General features: G+C 42.6%; 1 protein-coding gene across 1 annotated transcript in view; it reads left to right on the top strand.

Annotated features, from left to right (window-relative positions):
* LOC121005732 (polycystin-1-like) overlaps positions 1-14905 on the top strand; it is a 116813-nt gene that overhangs the window by 55092 nt on the left and 46816 nt on the right. Inside the window, exons 11-15 of the mRNA XM_040438501.1 lie at positions 59-206; positions 6668-6921; positions 12548-13303; positions 13952-14080; positions 14258-14433. Of these exons, the coding sequence (XP_040294435.1) occupies positions 59-206; positions 6668-6921; positions 12548-13303; positions 13952-14080; positions 14258-14433 (1463 nt within the window). The remainder of the gene's footprint in view (positions 1-58; positions 207-6667; positions 6922-12547; positions 13304-13951; positions 14081-14257; positions 14434-14905) is intronic.

Here is a 14905-nt window from a genome sequence, read left to right as displayed (position 1 = left end):
GTTGCAATGTACATATTCTCACTGGACACTATGCACAATGTTCTCTACCTTGCTGCAGGTGATGCTGTTTCCTGGTCTTTGGTTCAGCCATTCCGGATTTCCTTTGTCTCTTGAATTGGGAATCCAGCCCCTTCAACACGAATACCAGGCTCGAGTCCAGATCCTACGGCCATTTTGTAGTCCAGAACAACATTTGGTTCCCCCTGGTAGGTTTTGCAGTTTTCCCTGTCACTACTGACTTGATTTTATGAGACCCAAACCAGCAATCAGGATTATACACTGCCTGTCCAAAAAAATTGTCGCCACCTAGATTTAACTAAGCAAATAGTTATGGGACTCCTATTCAGTGGCGTAGCTAGAAATGACTGGGCAATGACTGGGCCCACAGCAAAATTTTTTATGGGGCCCCCCTCCCCCAGTAATTTTTTTGCAACCCCTTCCTTTCAGGCCACCCCCATTCCCGTGGCTAGTAAAGATCGCCCTCTCAGACTGTCTATACTGTCACTTTATATAATTTCATTGTGTAATACTGTTGAGGGGGCCCTGACCAAATCTCTTAGTCCTCCTCTGCCTAGATGGGCCCCTTTTGGGTCAGGGCCCCAAATCAGCCGCTTCCCCTATAGCTACGCCACTGCTCCTATTGGATAATTACTGCATGGGCGATTGTCTTTCAGCTGGCAACAAGTTATTTAACCCCAACTGGTGCAATGAGTTTCTTCTCATTTCTTAAACAACGATGTCGAAAGACACATCTCGTGGTCGTGGAAAAGATGTTGGTCTGTTTGAGAAGGGTCAAATCATTGGCATGCATCAAGCAGAGAAAACATCTAAGGAGATTGCAGAAACTACTAAAACTGAGTTAAGAACTGTCCAACGCATTATTAAAAACTGGAAGGATAGTGGGGACCCATCGTATTCGAGGAAGAAATGTGGCGGGAAAAATATCCTGAATAATCGTGATCGGCGATCACTTAAACGTTTGGGGAAATCAAATCGAAGAAAAACAACAGTAGAACAACAGTAGAACTCAGGGCAAGGGATTGGGACTGAACAGCTATGTAGCCGTAAGAAAACCACTAATCAGTGAGACAAACCAGAAAAAAAGGCTTCAGTTTGCTAGGGAGCATAAAGATTGGACTCTGGAGCAATGGAAGAAGGTCATGTGGTCTGATGAGTCCAGATTTACCCTGTTCCAGAGTGATGGGCACATCAGGGTAAGAAGAGAGGCAGATGAAGTGATGCACCCATCATGCCTAGTGCCTACTGTACAAGCCTGTGGGGGCAGTTCTATGATCTGGGGTTGCTGAAGTTGGTCAGGACTAGGTTCAGAAACAGTATGTGTTCCAAGAATGAGGTTTAGTTGACTACCTGAACATACTGAATGACCAGGTTATTCCATCAATGGATTTTTTCTTCCCTGATGGCACGGGCATATTCCAAGATGACAATGCCAGGATTCACCGGGCTCAAATTGTGAAAGCGTGGTTCAGGGAGCATGAGACATCATTTTCACACATGGATTGGCCACCACAGAGTCCAGACCCTTAACCCCATTGAGAACTTTTGGGATGTGCTGTAAAAGGCTTTGCGCAGCAGTCAGACTCTACCATCATCAATGCAAGATCTTGGGGAAAAATGGATGCAACACGGGATGGAAATAAATCTTGTGACATTGCAGAAGCTTATCGAAACAATGCCACAGCGAATGCGTGCCGTAATCAAAGCTAAAGGCGGTCCAACAAAATATTTTTGGTGGCGACTTTTTTTTTTGGACGGGCAGTGTATAATGCTTGGACAGTCTCTGCACCTCAGCAATCACGCTTGATTGAGCAGAGAACAACTTTCAAGCAATATTCTTCTTGGGGTACTTTCACACTAGCGTTATTCTTTTCCGGCATTGAGTTCCGTCCTAGGGGCTCAATACTGGAAAAGAACTGATCAGTTTTATTCCCATGCATTCTGAATGGAGAGCAATCCGTTCAGGATGCATCAGGGTGTCTTCAGTTCAGTCTTTTTGCCTTTTGAGGATGGAGATAATACCGCAGCATGCTACAGTTTTATCTCTGTCCAAAATTCCGGAACACTTGCCGGTAGAGATGAGCGAACTTCTGTTTTAAGTTCGGCGTCTAAAGTTCGGCTTCGGGTTAGCGGAGGATCCCGATATGGATTCCGAATTCCGTTGTGGTCCGTGGTAGCGGAATCAATAATGGTCATTATTGATTCCGCTACCACGGACCACAACGGAATTCGGAATCCATATCGGGATTGATTCCGCTACCACGGACCACAACGGAATTCGGAATCCATATCGGGATCCTCCGCTAACCCGAAGCCGAACTTTAGACGCCGAACTTAAAACAGAAGTTCGCTCATCTCTACTTGCCGGCATTTTTTCCCATTGAAATGCATTAATGCCGGATCCGGCCCAAGTGTTCCGGCAAAACGGATCCGGCATTGTGGTCTGCGCATGCTCAGACTGCAAAAAATTTAAAAATAAATAACTGCCGGATCCGTTTTCTGGCTGACACTGGAGAGACGGGTCCGGCATTTCAATGCATTTGTCATACGGATCAGGATCCTGATCCGTCTGACAAATGCCATCAGTTTGCATATGCTTTGATGGATCCGGCAGGCAGTTCCTCCGGAATCCTCTGCCGCAAGTGTGAAAGTACCCTTAGCCAGGTTCTCCAAACTGGCTGCTCTGAAACATGGACTCTGGCAGTAGCAGAGCTACATACAGTCATGTGAAAAAATTCGGACACCCTTTGAAAGCATGTGGTTTTTTGTAACATTTTTAATAAATGGTTATTTCATCTCCGTTTCAACAATACAGAGAGATTAAAGTAATCCGACTAAACAAAGAAAACTGAAGAAAAGTCTTTTCAAGATCTTCTGTAAATGTCATTCTACAAAAATGCCTATTCTAACTGAGGAAAAAGATAGGACACCCTTGCCCCTAATAGCGAGTGTTACCTCCTTTGGCTGAAATAACTGCAGTGAGACGGTTCTTGTAGCCATCTACCAGTCTTCGACATCGGTCTGAGGAAATTTTACCCCACTCCTCAATGCAGAACTTTTTCAGCTGTGAGATGTTTGAGGGGTTTCTTGCACGTACAGCCCTTTTCAAGTCACCCCACAGCATCTCAATGGGATTCAAATCTGGACTTTGACTTGGCCATTCCAGGACTCTCCATTTCTTCTTTTTCAGCCAATCTTTGGTTGATTTACTAGTATGTTTTGGGTCATTGTCATGTTGCATGGTCCAGTTCCGCTTCAGCTTTAATTTTCTAACTGATGGTCTCACATGTTCTTCAAGCACCTTCTGATACACAGTAGAATTCATCGTGGATTCTATGATGGTGAGCTGACCAGGTCCTGCTGCAGCAAAGCAGCCCCAAACCATGACACTTCCACCTCCATGCTTCACAGTTGGTATGAGGTTCTTTTCTTGGAATGCTGTGTTTGGTTTACGCCAAACATGTCCTCTGCTGTTGTGTCCAAATAATTCAATTTTGGACTCATCTGTCCAAAGAACATTATTCCAGAAGTCCTGGTCTTTGTCAACTTTATCTCTGGCAAATGTCAGTCTGGCCTCGATGTTTCTCTTGGAAAGCAAAGGTTTCCTCCTTGCACACCTCCCATGCAAGTTAAACTTGTACAGTCTCTTTCTGATTGTAGAGGCATGTACTTCTACATCAACAGTAGCCAGAGCCTGCTGTAGTTCTCGAGATGACACTTTAGGGTTTTTGGAGACCTCTTTTAGCATCTTGCGGTCTGCTCTTGGGGTGAACTTGCTGGGGCGACCAGTCCTGGGCATGTTGGCAGTTGTTTTGAAAGCCCTCCACTTGTAGACTATCTTCCGGACAGTGGAATGGCTGATTTCAAAATCTTTTGAGATCTTTTTAAATCCCTTCCCAGACTCATAGGCTGCTACAATCTTTTTTCTGAAGTCCTCTGACAGCTCTTTTGCTCTCACCATGGTGCTCACTCTCACTTCAACAGTCAGGAGCACACCAAACTAAATGTCTGAGGTTTAAATAGGGCAAGCCTCATTCAACATGCAGAGTAACGATCTACTAATTATGTGCACCTGGTGTGAGATCTGAGCCAATTTAAGAGGGAATACATGTGAGGGTGTCCTATCTTTTTCCTCAGTTAGAATAGGCATTTTTGTAGAATGACATTTACAGAAGATCTTGAAAAGACTTTTCTTCAGTTTTCTTTGTTTAGTTGGATTACTTTAATCTCTCTGTATTGTTGAAACGGAGATGAAATAACCATTTATTAAAAATGTTACAAAAAACCACATGCTTTCAAAGGGTGTCCTAATTTTTTCACATGACTGTATCTGGGTTCTGCGCACACACTGGAATAGTATTCTCTGCCCACTTCCTGTCCAGACTTAAAGGGAGTCTGTCACCTCCATATGGCCATATACAGTGCTTACATTGCCCTATAGCACACCTATACATGAATGTAATGGTACCTTTGTCTTTGCCTTTACACTTGCAGAAGCTGGAAAAACGAACTTTGATTGATATGCAAATGAGCCCTTCGCAAGTGCCAAGGCAAGTGCCTCACTGTGTTGGTGCCCAGACTGCCCTGCCTTTTTTCATTGTTCCCCCACCCCAGCCTCTGCATATGCCCGCCCTCCTATTCCCTTGCGTCATCCTAAGGTCCGGCCGAGATCCCGCGACTGTGCACTGCCTCACCGGGCCGGAGCATGCACACTGCGATGCCCATTGTTGGCATGGCATCGCTTTAACTACTGCGCATGCTCCGGCGAATGACGCAAAACCAGCGGCAATGTGGTGTTTGCTGGCGCATGCGCAGTAGTTAAAGCGATGCAATGCCCACAATGGGCATCGCAGTGCGCATGCTCCGACCCGGCGAGGAAGTGCACAGTCGCGGGATCTCGGCCGGACCTTAGGATGATGCAAGGGAATAGGAGGGTGGGCATAGGCAGAGGCTGGGGCGGGGGAACAATGAAAAAAAGGCAGGGCAGCCTGGGCACCAACACAGTGAACGCCGCCCCTGGGCACCTGCGAGTGCTCATTTGCATATCATTTAAAGTTCTTCTGCAAGTGTAAAGACAAAGACACAGGTACCATTACATTCATGTATAGGTGTGCTATAGGAAATGTAAGCACTGTATATGGCCATATGGAGGTGACAGACTCCCTTTAATCTTGTCGTCTTGACCAAGGATCTGGTGCCCTCTGCTGGAGTTGGATATTACAGCAGTTTTGCTGTGTGTTACAAGATCATGCATGGGCATAAAAGTTAGGAGAAATTGAAACACAAGTATAGATAGATTTATTTTACTCACTTATATAGCTGTGACATGTTACTCAGCGCTTTACAGACATTAGCATCACACTGTCTCCAGTGGAGCTCACAATCTAAATTCCCTATACATAGTACATCTTTGGAGGAGGAAACCCACACAGATATGAGGAGAACATACAAACTCCATGCAGATGTTGTCTTTGGTAAGATTTGAACTTAGGACTGCTGCGCCGCAAGGCATCAGTGCTGACCACTGAGCCACTGTGCTGCCCATATTTAGGAAAATTGCACAACTGTTGTCCCCAAATGAAGGAGACTACCCGGCAAACTTTCTATGGGACTGACCTAATTAGCCGAGTACAGCCGAATTTGCCGACTACAGAGTTTGGCAGTCCTATAGACAATGAATGAAGCAGCAGTGTGCATTCCTGATTGCCGCTTCATTCAGTTGGGGGTATTGTAAACCCCATTCTTAAGATCAGTGAGGGTCTCACTGCTGGGACCCCGTCAATAATACCATCATGTGTTCCCGGGCCAAATACAGTGACCTGCTAGACCAGGGCATGTTTCACTCATGGCCTAGGGGGGCAGCATTGGGCGGTGTTTGCACTTGCCGGGCTGGAGACTGCTCCAAGGGCACTGCCAGTTCATTTACATAATGAATGAAACTTCTCTATCTCTGCAGTAATAAAGCAGTCAGCGACCATAAAAGTGTGACATTACAAATTTTAAGTGCCCTACCCAGCGATATTAACGGTGTAATGGCCATATAATTCATGGCGGGGCTGCCAGTCACAGTGAATAGGTAGAAGTGTCTTGATACATAGGATAAAGAAATGTCATTGGTACAGTATTTTTAATTTAGAAATTTGTACTGTGTGTGGATTAAAGGGATTTTCCAGGACGTAGATATTGATGAACCATCCTCAGGTTAAGTCATTAGATCACATAGGTGGAGGTCTGACACCCAGCACCCCCACCAAACAGCTGTCTCAGGTAGATACTGGAAACTATACAGTGGACGGGGCTGGAAGCAGAAGGGTCCATCTACCGTAGTGGCCGTGCCCGTTCCTGCAGCTCAGCAGCTTCCATTCAATTGAGTGGGAACTAAGCTGCATTATCCTGGTGCTGTAAAGTACACAGTGGACAGACCCTTCTGCTTTCAGCTCCGTCCACTGCATAGTGGCTGCCCAAAACAACTGATCAGTGGGGGTAACGGGCAACTGACCCCCACCAATCTAATATGAATGAGGATCCTGAGGATAGACCATGAATATCTATGTCCCTTTAAATTAGTTCTCTTTGCAGTGTAGTACCATTGTGCTATTGGAAGTGATCGTTCCTATAGTAATGTGTGCTCCTTTCTATATCCGTGCAGGTTGTGTACTCCAGCAGTCTCCTTTTGCTACCTGCCATCCGCATCCTCTATGTAACACTACTGGGGCCTGTCAAAATGGCAAACAGTGGTGCCCACTTACCGAAAGCTGTTTGAGTCCTGACCATCCCTGCAGTACTTATACCTCTGAGGGCTACATAAACCCACCTCGATATGTTGGAACTCCCCCACTTTACTCACCAGTCGCGGACATCCCTTTGCTTCTTTCACCTAGCAGTAAACGGCAAAATATCCAAGTAAGAAAAGATGATGTGTAATTTATTAGTATGTAGAAAGAAATGGTAGGTAGCTCCTGGCCACCCGGTGGTGCAGGGAACTGCAGCTGGTCCCAGTCACTTGAATGGAGCTATGCTACAGGTTCCTTAAAGAAGAACTCCTGCAAAAAAAATGTATTCTCTGACTGGTTAGAAAGGTAGATGATGTAATCTGTAGTGAATATAATCTTCTCATCAGTGACTGTATTTGTGAGTTATCCCCTCCCTTCTGCTTCTCAGCTGTGTCATGTGACCAGCAATCAGACTTTCTAAATCAGCATCTTACTTGTGGACAGGAAGTCAGTTTCTCTATGTATGCATATGAGAGCCTCAATGTCCGTCTCATAGGAATGAATAGAGAAGTAACTGACTTCCTGCCCTGTGTCAGTTGGAGATCAGAGAGTTGGTCACAGGATCAGAAGGGAGGGGATAACTCACAAATACAGTCACTGATGAGAAGATTATATTCACTACAGATTACATTATCTACCTTTCTAACAGGTCAGAGAATAACATTATTTTGTGGGAGTTCTACTTTAAAAATGGGTGACTTGAGCCCTGCTGTGCAGGTAAGAACTGTAAAAGGGCCACAGCCCTAAATCAGCATTTTAGTAAATACCCTATAAGAAATTTAAAACATGGATTAGGCAGTGGCTGAGGGACAGGCAACAGAGGGTTGTAGTCAATGGAGTATATTCATACCATGGTCTTGTTACCAGTGGGGTACCTCAGGGATCTGTTCTGGGACCCATATTGTTTAATATCTTTATCAGCGAAATTGCAGAAGGCCTCGATGGTAAGGTGTGTCTTTTTGCTGATGACACAAAGATTTGTAACAGGGTTGATGTTCCTGGAGGGATACACCAAATGGAAAAGGATTTAGGAAAACTAGAGGAATGGTCAAATCTGGCAACTAAAATTTAATGTGGATAAGTGCAAAATAATGCACCTGAGGCGTAAAAACCCAAGAGCAGAATATAAAATCAGTGATACAGTCCTAACCTCAGTATCTGAGGAAAGGGATTTAGGGGTCATTATTTCAGAAGACTTAAAGGTAGGCAGACAATGTCATAGAGCAGCAGGAAATGCTAGCAGAATGCTTGGGTGTATAGGGAGAGGCATTACCAGTAGAAAGAGGGAGGTGCTCATGCCGCTCTACAGAGCACTAGTGAGACCTCATTTGGAGTATTGTGCTCAGTACTGGAGACCATATCTCCAGAAGGATATTAATACTTTAGAGAGAGTTCAGAGAAGAGCTACTAAACTGGTACATGGATTGCAGGATAAAACTTACCAGGAAAGATTAAAGGACCTTAACATGTATAGCTTGGAAGAAAGACGAGACAGAGGGGATATGATAGAAACTGCTAAATACATAAAGGGAATCAACAAGGTAAAAGAGGAGAGAATATTTAAAAGAAGAAAAACTGCTACAAGAGGACATAGTTTTAAATTAGAGGGGCAAAGGTTTAAAAGTAATATCAGGAAGTATTACTTTACTGAGAGAGTAGTGGATGCATGGAATAGCCTTCCTGCAGAAGTGGTAGCTGCAAATACAGTGAAGGAGTTTAAGCATGCATGGGATAGGCATAAGGCCATCCTTCATATAAGATAGGGCCAGGGGCTATCCATAGTACTCAGTATATTGGGCAGACTAGATGGGCCAAATGGTTCTTATCTGCCGACACATTCTATGTTTCTATGTTTCTATGCTTCTATGCAATTATTACAGGACCCGTAGTTAATAGATTTGAACTACAGGAAATGTAACCTTTTTGATGATGATAAAGTTGTCTAGTTTAGAAAATCCAACTTGTTTATGGAATCCCTTTTAAGGACTGCACCCAGGTCTTCTGCGTCGTATGTCCCACCATTTTGTATAATGACCAGTGTATGTTGTCAGCTACGTCTCATTGGTGACTTGAAGTTCAGCACTGACTGTTCACTATGCACATAGCCCGCACAGTGCTCACTTTTACTGGAGCATAATGTGTATATGGGCCTATACTTACTGGCATTGCTGAATTTCCTGCGTAAAAGTAATTGTTGCACATCAACCAGAGGCTTTCCTGACATCACAGAAACGTACCGTCATGACATGCCGGAGCGTAACTGTAAATTGTGGTTGGACCCCAGGGTCCAAAAGGTCTGTGTCCCATTTGAGGAGATGATTTTTTTGAATGGCAAATGAGGGCTATGTTGCAGATTTTGCATTGAGGCCCAGTCACTTCAATTTATTCTTCTGATGAAATGTAAGACAATCATCGATCAGCCATAACATTATAACTACTGACAGATGAAGAGAATAACATTCATGTTCCAATGGCACCTGCCAGAAGTTGTGATATAATAGCCAGCAAGCAGCTCCTGATGTTGATGTGTTGGATGTAGGAAAATGGGCAAGAGTAAGGATGAACTTTGACAAGCACAGAATTGCAATGGCTAGACAACTGGGTCAGAGCATTTCCAAAACAGCAGGGATTGTGTGGTGTTCCCAGTGTTCAATAGTTAGTATTGACCAAAGATGGTCTAAGGAAGGAAAACCAGTAAACCAGTGATTTTGTCATGAATGTACATCGGTCAGACTTGCCACGTCAACCCCTGATCACCACCTAAAGTGCCTACAGTGGGCATGTAAGAATCAGAACTGGTCCATGGAGCAATAGATGAAGGTAACCTAATAAATCATGTTTTCCTTTACGTCATATGGTTTGCCGAGTGTGTGGGCATCACTTACCTAGGGAAGAGACGGCACCGAAATGCACTATAAGAAGAAAAGTCAGTGGAGGCAGTATGATGCTGTGGGCAATGTTTTGCTGGGAAACCTTGAGTCCTGGTTCTGGCAAGGTGCCACCTACCTAAATATTATACAAACAAGTGCACCCCTTCATGGCAGTGATAGTCTTAATAGCAGTGGCTCAGAAATGGTTTAGAGAACATAGCAAACAGTTTAAGGTGAAGACTAGGCCTTAAAATTCCCAATATCTCAATCAAATGTGTGGGATGTGCTGGAAGTCCGATCCACGAAGGACGCACCTCATAACTTACAGGACTTAAAGTCTATGTACACCTTTGGAGGCAATTTTTGTTTGATTGCATTTCACTCAAAAATCATATTTTCAATTGGCCTTTATTAAAAATATTGAGCTGTTCTGTCACAAAGGGTTAACTGTTTTTCTAACTGTGTTACTGGTACTTTCACTTTCACTTTGTTCTGGTCATCTACCCCTCTTCTCTAAACTACTAAGAGGTCATAACCACTCATTTAAGCCACATTATTATCAGTATGATAAGGATTGAGCTTTGATGAGTGTTTATAATGTCAGAGAGCAGAGATAAGGAGCCTGTCTGCTCCTCAGATGACGGAAAAGACAAAAAATCCACAGGCAGCTAGTACAGCATCTCAGTGTCACGGACGTACCAAGACATACGGACGTCCCGGCGACAGTGAGTGGCAGGAGATCTGTGAGACTGGCAACACGTGGTTTGATCTGACAGGTTTTCCTTGTGGATCAATAGGTGTCTGTGTTGTTTCTGGTAATGTCCACACCCCTTGCCTCCAGGTGTTGCTTATGTGGTCATTTAACCTTCCTTATTTATAGTTGCTTCTCCCACTATGTTGTGCAGTTTATAGCTTCTGTGCCTGTGGATTGTTTGTGGTTGGATCTTGGCTGAGTTCCTGGTGCTTCCATAGCCTCTTTGAAGTTAAGTCTTTCCTTTCCCTTTTGTATTTTGTTTGGATTCTGTGTGTTGCATTTCCCTATTGTTTGTATTAGGCCTGAAGTAGACTCCTGTTCGTCCTTCCTTTTGGAGGAACAGGTAGTCTCGTCCCTGCCATTAGTAACAGGATCCTATAGGGCTAGATATGACTCTAGCGAGTCTCTAGGTATTCCTGCGTATGAACTCACCTACCTTTGGGGTCTGTTCATACTGGTAGTCAGTCAGGATTTTGGTTAGGGTTTTCACTAGGTGTCCATCTTCCTTCTATAGTTCTCAGGCTTGATTGCCAGTTCCCCCCCTTCCCTCCTATACTCAGTGTGGTGTTTCCCTCCCACACAGAAGCGTGATACTCAGCTCTGTAGACAAAAAAGGATTCCATATTGTTAATAAAGACTAATTAAAAAAATAATTTTAGCTCAAAATAATTACAATGCAATAATTAAAAAAAAAATGTCCACAAAGGTGTACATAGCCTTTAAAGACCTATTGCTAGCGTCTTGGTGCCAGACACCACTGTACACCTTCCAAGGTCTTGTAGAGTCCATACCTTCAATATTATAGCTGATCGGTGTATATATATATATTTTTTTGTAAAGATAGTTTTTATTTTCAATAAAGCATTTGAAAAAAGCAGCGGTTTACAATGATCTTGTACATAGCATATACATCAATCTCACATTTATTCATGTAATTCCGCTTACACATTATATATATATTGTACAAAAAAAATTTATAATTCCCCCCACCCTATTTTCCTGGATTCCCCCCCCCCCCCTTTCCTCTCTCAGCAAAAAAAGTTATCTTCTTCCAGATGTGTTCATCTTTCCCATGAACATTTACAAGCTCACAAGAAATCTTGCTTTATTTCTTTATTTGACCCTGACTTCCTCTATATCTAGGTTGTCCCTTTCCCCCATTTCTTATCTTGACAATATATCCACTTAGGTATCTATCAAGAGTCTACCTAATCTACCTGCCTCTTTTTCCAGGAGATACCATGATGTATGATGGAATGGTGTTACTATCATTTGTATTTCTTCTGTAGAAGCAAAACTTTCAATAAAAGTATTCCATTTTTTGAAAAACTTACTTCTCAGCCCTGTCTTATTATTTTCTACTTCAATTTTCTCTAAAAGTAAGCATTTTTTAAGATGCGGTATTACCCCCCCCCCCCAGGTTGTGGGCATTCCGGTTTCAGCCAGTGTGCTAATAGACTTCTTTTGGCAGCCAGTACAAAGAGATGTATAATCAGCGGCATACAATTTTGTTTATCAGCATATTGAAAAATACATTGATTAGGGGAATCTGGAAGAACTACATACATTTTGATAGATATCATTTTACGTCTTTCTTCCCAGAAATCCCTTACTTTAGGACATTGCCAAAGTCCATGATAGAGGTTAGTATCCTCCATATGGCACTTGGGGCACCTGGTCAATTTGTCCATCGTGTTTTTCCTAGAATGAAAGCCATATATGGCTCTATGTATAATACGGAAATGGGATTCTCTCCATACTTCATTTGTTGTTGCTGAACACACCTTTTTCCATCCCTCTAATAATTCCACCGGGGTATTAAGGTCTGGTACCTCTCTTTTCCAATTATTAAAAACCTTCGAAACATGTTTCGATGAGATCAGTCGTCGTATATCGGTGTATATTAAAGCTCCTACGTCTACTGCTTTTAACAGTGCCTATATTTTCAATTTTCTTATGCACCTTTATCAAGTATAATATCATTGGATTATCTCTCTGAATTAATAGCAGCCGATTTAGTAAAAAATAGTAAAACATACTGTATATGATATTGTATGGAATATATATGATGAAAATTGTATGTGGTGCAAAATATGCCTATAATGTGAACTGCAAACATATTTCTCTTGCAGGTCCTGCTATCTGAACTGTCTTACTCTGTACACCCTGACGACATTCTGTCAATACAGCACACAGGAGTCAAGGGGTCTTTCTTACATTGCTCCTCTAGTTCTGATTCACTCTGGCGGCAAAGTTATATTACCATATCACATGGAGGATGGCTAAAAGATTCCATTCGTATAGATTCTGTCAGCTGGGTCGATGATGTGGTGTGTGACCTCCATGTCATGTATGGCTCAGAAGCACACAGCCTCGTGGTCTCGCCTTTGTTATGGGGTCTTCAGGAAGCTGGAACATATACTGTCAGTGCCGTCCTGACCAATGTGGTTAGTTCGACTACAGCCACTTGTAAAGTGAATATTGCGAGTCCTATCACTGATGTGCAGATTGTTCACCCTACGCCTTGCAATGGCTCTTTACATCTGCTGACCCAGGTGGTTAATCTGGTTGTTATCAGCGCTTGTAGTACAAGCGTTGTTCACGTTCATTGGTTAACAGCCATGCAGAGTGGAGAATCCATTATGCAGCAAGAATGTCCTTCAACTATCGTATCCTCCTTGCCAATTTGCACCACCCATTCCAAGGATGTGAGATTTTCTGGCATGTCGTTGCATTTTAATAATCCACAGAGCACCTTACTTTCCATCCAGTTGACTGGTGAAGTCAATGTCAAAAGTATTATCGTGGAAGTCCAGGCTCATGATGCCATTCAGGGGCTTCAAATTCACACTGATGGATCTAATCACATACAGTTACACCAGACTCAGGTAAGTAAGCGTACCTACATCTACTCTGTGTGGTAATTCATTGGTTTTTTCATCATCGCCTTCCATCAAAATGAGCAAATTATTTTTTTTTTGTCTCTTCATCTCCCAAAAGACTGAATAAAATGTGATCAAGAATTCATACATACCCCAAAATGGTATCAATAAAAGTGACAGATCCCCACACAAAAAAATGAGCCCTCACACAGCTCTGTAGACGGAAATATAAAAAAGTTATGAAAGTCAGAATATGGTAATGCAAAGAAATGTTATTAAGTATTAAAACATAAGAAAAAGTATAGAAATGTGGTATTGCTGTAATCGTAACCCGCAAAATAAGGCTAAAATGTCTTTCGTGCACAATGAACATTGTAATAAGAAAACCCATAATACAATTGTGGAATTGGAATTTTCTTTCCAATTTTATCACATTTAGAATTTTTTCCAGCTTCCCATTACACAGCATGGATTATAAAATGGTGCCATTAGAAAGCACAATTTATCTAAAAACAAGCCCTCATTTAGCTATGTGGAAAAATATAAAAGTTATGGCTCCTGGAAGGTGGTGAGTAAAAAATGAAAACAAAAAAATGGAAATGGCTGCGTCAGGAAGCGGTTAAACATATAACTTTTCTGCATCTACTATTTCAGACGTTCACAGCTGAACTGTCTCATGGCTCATCTGCTACCTTTACATGGACAATGGATAATAAAGAGTCTTCATTCAAGGGTCCAAGCTACACTGTGACATTCAGAACTCCAGGAGATTATCACCTGAAGGTAAGTTTTTCCTTATGTTTCTCACCGGACAGTATTCCCCCATAGGACTACAAAGATTATTAGCATAGTTGATATTCAAGGTTTAGCTTTGCATAACCCCTTCCTATTTTATATATTACATTCTATGATTATTGCATTTTTGCCTCTAAATTTCTTTCTTTCTGGTCTGTTTCTCAGGTTGTTGCTGAGAACCCGGTTAGTTCTCAGGAGGCGGCCAGCATGCTTCATGTAGATGGGATCCTTCCTCCGCTCCATGCCGAACTTTTTGGGTTTTCTACTTTGCTGCTTGCAGCTAAGACTCATGAAATGTCTTTAAAGATACAACTGGAAAGGTCATCTAATGTGACTATCAGGTACTGATTTTATAATAGTCATACTTGATTTTTGATCTTTGAAGGTTTTTTTGTTAAAAACAGCATCTTACTGTTCCTCCACCACTTCCATTCCGACCTTTACCAGGTTCCTGCTGGCCTTTTCGTTCTGTCCCTTCTCAACATGCAGAAAATACCTAATCAGGGAATCGCTGGCTGTAGAGATGACCTGCCCCATTCAGCGACTGAATCAGCAGGCATCTTTAGGGATTTCCAGTGTGTTGAGATGGGACCAAGAATTGTAGATCAGTGGGGCTGCAGAAAGCATCAAAATAGGAGCAGCGAGAGAGCAATAAGATTTTTATTTTATTGTTTTACACTAATATGAAAGGAGTTACCTAAGGTGAGATGACCACTTTAAGTAGAGAAAAAACTGGAGATCTGAGTTCTTACCTCCTAGTCAATGTTTTCTTTCAGTCAAATCTTCTTGCTTATTTTCTTTTGAAATTTTACA

This window comes from Bufo bufo, chromosome 6 (assembly GCF_905171765.1).
Source record: "Bufo bufo chromosome 6, aBufBuf1.1, whole genome shotgun sequence".
Classification (NCBI taxonomy): domain Eukaryota; kingdom Metazoa; phylum Chordata; class Amphibia; order Anura; family Bufonidae; genus Bufo; species Bufo bufo.
This window is presented reverse-complemented; position numbering and strand designations above follow the sequence as displayed.